The 3,806-nt window shown below is 58.5% G+C and overlaps 1 protein-coding gene across 1 annotated transcript in view; it reads right to left on the reverse strand.

The window, feature by feature from the left end:
- The window catches only part of ACE (angiotensin I converting enzyme), a 16,985-nt gene extending 13,975 nt beyond the window's left edge, over positions 1 to 3,010 (reverse strand). Inside the window, exon 1 of the mRNA XM_031064355.1 lies at positions 2,801 to 3,010. Within this exon, the coding sequence (XP_030920215.1) occupies positions 2,801 to 3,010 (210 nt within the window). The remainder of the gene's footprint in view (positions 1 to 2,800) is intronic.
- Positions 3,011 to 3,806: the final 796 nt, after the last annotated feature.

Genomic DNA, 3,806 nt, shown 5'->3' on the forward strand with positions numbered 1-3,806 from the left:
AAGATAACTATAAAGGTGCCACATTCACCTTACTCCTTCCTGTATGTCCTCACTACGTCTGTACACTTCTATTTCTATACATTCCTCAACTGGCTGTCTGCACCCTAAATGCCACATCTGGTGTTCACCCACTTGCTCTAAATCCCCAGTTTTGGGTGTCCCTCTACCACCCAACTCCTGTCAGCCCTGATCTCCCTTCCTGGGGCCATGGGCTGGCTGTAAGCTGCCAGCACTGTGGGGTGTTATTTAGGCAGCTGGGGCTGTGGGATGGGGTGCATTGCAGGTGTTTGTATCCCAGCCTGATCAGTGTCAGCTGTATTTTTGGGAAGCTCCAATCTTTTCAGGGTGTCCTGGCCTGGTGCAGGTGGAGTGAGATGGTGCAGAGTGCCTGGTCAGTGTTCTGGTGTGATTTATGGAGCTCATTAGCTGTGACTTGTGGCATTTTTAGCCTGGCTCCAACACGCCTGGTTTGGTTTATTTTAATCTTCACATTCCCTCAGCAGGCAGCAGGGAAGGAAGGGAGTTGTGGTGTGGCAGAGTTGGGGGCGGACACCCACACAGCTGTGGGACACAGGGGTGGGAATGCCAAAAGTGCCAGGTGCCCCTGGCTACCCCTCACTGCTTCCCTTGGACATCCCAGCGCCCACAGCATCACTGGCATCAACTGGCTCCAATCCCCCAATATGCCAGCCCCACAGACACCCTGCTCTTGCACCACACCTCTAAACAGGAGGTGCCTTTGCCCCTTCCCAGACCCCGTGCAGAGCTGGAGGAGCTGGAGGAAGCAGAGTTCAACTGTGTTTTGTTTTCTCCTTGGACAGGCACCTGTGTTTGGTCAGGCAAATTGTACCCTAAACTCTCCTGACAGCTCTGGGGGAGTGAGCTGAGGCCACTGGTGCTGCCTGAGAGCCCCTTGCCGCAGCCATGCCCAACAGTGCTGGCCCTTCCCCCTGCATCTGGGATCTCTCTCTGGAGCGGATGCCCCTGTGGGGGGCTCAGGAGCCCCTTGGCACCCACAGCCCCAAAGCCTCCCTACCACAAGCTCTGCCCCAGTCCCTCCCTGCTGGGAGCACAGTGGAGACTCAGGATGCAGCTCAGGACACTGGGACTGCCTTGGCCCAGGCATCTGCAGTGGTTCTGCACCCAAACATAAGCAGCCCCCAAGCCCCATTGCCAGCCTCTTGCCCAGAATCTCAGCTTGCGAAAGATGGTACATCTATCTGTCTGTCCAGCATCCCTCTGTCCATCTCTGCCTGTGATCTCCTGCCTCTCCTGTCCCTTTGTCACAGGGTCCCCTTTTGAGCTGCCCATGCCCTGGTGGCCTGGCTCAGCCCCTCTGGTGTTATGGATGTGCAGGGTTTGCCTGGCCCAATGCTCCCCCAGATCCCCCAAATCCAGCCTTTTGGGTCCTGCTGGCCAGCTGTTATTCCTTTAGGAACCAGTGACTCCCCATCCCAGCACAACTCCCTGCTGCCCCATCATGGGCTGGTCTCAGGGCTTCAGATCCCCTCCTCTACCTGGGCTGGCTTAGGAGCCTTGACATTGCAGGGAGCTCCTGGGCATGATCCTCACACATATAATAGCACATAAAAGGGGGAAAAGCTGCTCTGGAAATGCCTTGTGAGCAAAGTCCATGCAAGGTGCTCTCCTGGCCTTAATGATGGGCTCAGTGTAGCTGGGATGTTCCTGCTCTGCCCCAAGGTCCCTCACCCCACCACATCTGCAGCTAGAGCTGGATGCCTGCCCAGACATCACGTCAGCTTGACAAAAAAAGGCTGAAGGGGCACCTGGGCCCTCTTGAGTGTCCTGCCAAATTGGCAGTGCCCAGACCTGGCAGTGATCTTTCCCCTGCACAGGAAGATGCATTTCCTTCCTGCGCAGGACACACTGTGCTCCCATCCCCACGGGATCTGGAGGGTTCAGGGCTCTGTGTGCCAGCCCCTGTGCGACACTGGGCTGGCTGAACACACCTATGGGCTGCACTGCCCCTTGTGCCTCTGTAGCCACAGCACTGGGAGCTGTGCCCTGAGCTGTGGCTTTTTCCTGTACCCCCCCACGGGGCACAACCACTGCAGCCTGCCCAGGCACTGCCACTGCCCGGGGTGGGCTGGGCTGGGCTGCAGCACACCCGACCAAGAGCAGACCCGGGGCTGCTCCAGCTCCCTGCCCCACTAAATACAGCCCAGACACATCCAAACTCCTGGGAGAACACACACCAGCCTGTGGGATGCACACAGCCTTGCTGCCTGCAGAGGTTCTTCCTGCACTAATTTGGGCTGATGTCTAATTCCCTGCAGCCTGGAGTGCTTTCCCACCTCTGTCTTTGTCCCCGTGGGCTGGGGACACAGGGACAAGAGGTGGCAGGCTCAGTCCCGATGCCACCCAGCTGCTTGTGCGCACTTTGGGCTCCTGGTGTCAGCACCAAACTAAAACCCTCAGCCCTGGGATGTGGTGACACCAGGCAGGGACAGGGACAAGGACAACAGACACCTGGCCCAGTTCTGGGAACGGGGAAAGTGGAAGGTGCTGGGAGGAGGGAATCACCTCTAAAAATAACCTTGACTCTGCTCTGGGACCAGAGCTGTCATTCTGGGGCAGAGTCTCTCTGAAAGCCAATTTGGGGTAAACCCTACAGCTCCTGGGCTACAACTCCCACCCTCAGTTTGCCACCCGAGGTGCTGAGACAGAAACCCGCAGGGAGGAAGGGAACCCCACCAAGCGCCTCCACCGTGACCCAGCCCCCCCAAACCCGGCGCTGGGGACACCCCCGTGGTGGCATCGCCCCCGTCCCGCCACCCACCTGCAGAGCAGCATTCTCGTCCGTCAGGTTGGTGTTGTAATTCCAGCTGGCCGAGACGCTGTTGAAGAGGACGATCTCGGCCGTGCTGTTGTAGTCCGAGGCGAAGCGGGCGGCCCCTGCCTCGGTGCTGTTGTGCTGGGGGGGCTCGAGGTCGGGGCGAAGGGCACCTGCGAGGCTCAGCCAGAGCAGCAGCCCCAGCGCCGCGGGCATCGCGGCCGGCGAGCGGCACCGAGGGGCCCCGTTCGGTGCCTTCCGAGACGGCTTTGCCTCCGCCGCCGGCTGCTTATAAGCCAGCAGCTTTCGCGCAAACCCTGCCCACCGAGCCTGCCTCCCCTCGCAGATAAGAGCGGAGTATTCCGCTCTCCCTCCGGCGGCTCCGAGGCTTGCGGGAAGGAGCGGCGAGCGAGCGCTGCCTTGGGGGGCAAAGTCCTTTTGGCTCCTGGCAGTGCCGGCAGGGAAGGGGAAGGGGCTGGGATAGGAGGGAGGGAAGGAGATGCAGAGGAATCCAGGGAGAGGCAGAAAAAAGAGAGAGGAGAAAGGCTAGGGTGGGGATGGGGTGGATGAGATGCAGCTCCATCCCTGCAGGGTCCCAGTCCCCTCCCGATTTGCGGCAGTGGTCCTTAGCAGAACTCAAGTGGTCCTTAGCACAACATCTCCTCTCGCCCACATCACATGGCAGACGCCCCTCGGCAACACCCCGAACCACCTGAGGGGGCTGCAAGGGCAAGCGCAGGAGGGAAACTGTTCTGTGGGACGCAGCCAAGGTCTGTCTCGCACTGCTTCCTGCCAAAGGGACCCCCTTCCTGACAGAACCTAATTTTTCAACAAAACAGAGTATTTCTCCTGGCTGTAAAGGAAATAACATCACATCACACCAAGTGTTTTGGACTTGGAGGAATCAGGCTGATGTCAAACGAGTAACAAAAAGTTCCTTCAAAATGAAAACCAGACCTGTGTTGGTGGGCTTGATATCTCCTTTGTTTTGTTTTGTTTTCTATTTACTCAA

Source organism: Geospiza fortis, unplaced genomic scaffold (assembly GCF_000277835.1).
Source record: "Geospiza fortis unplaced genomic scaffold, GeoFor_1.0 scaffold344, whole genome shotgun sequence".
In the NCBI taxonomy this organism is placed as follows: Eukaryota; Metazoa; Chordata; class Aves; order Passeriformes; family Thraupidae; genus Geospiza; species Geospiza fortis.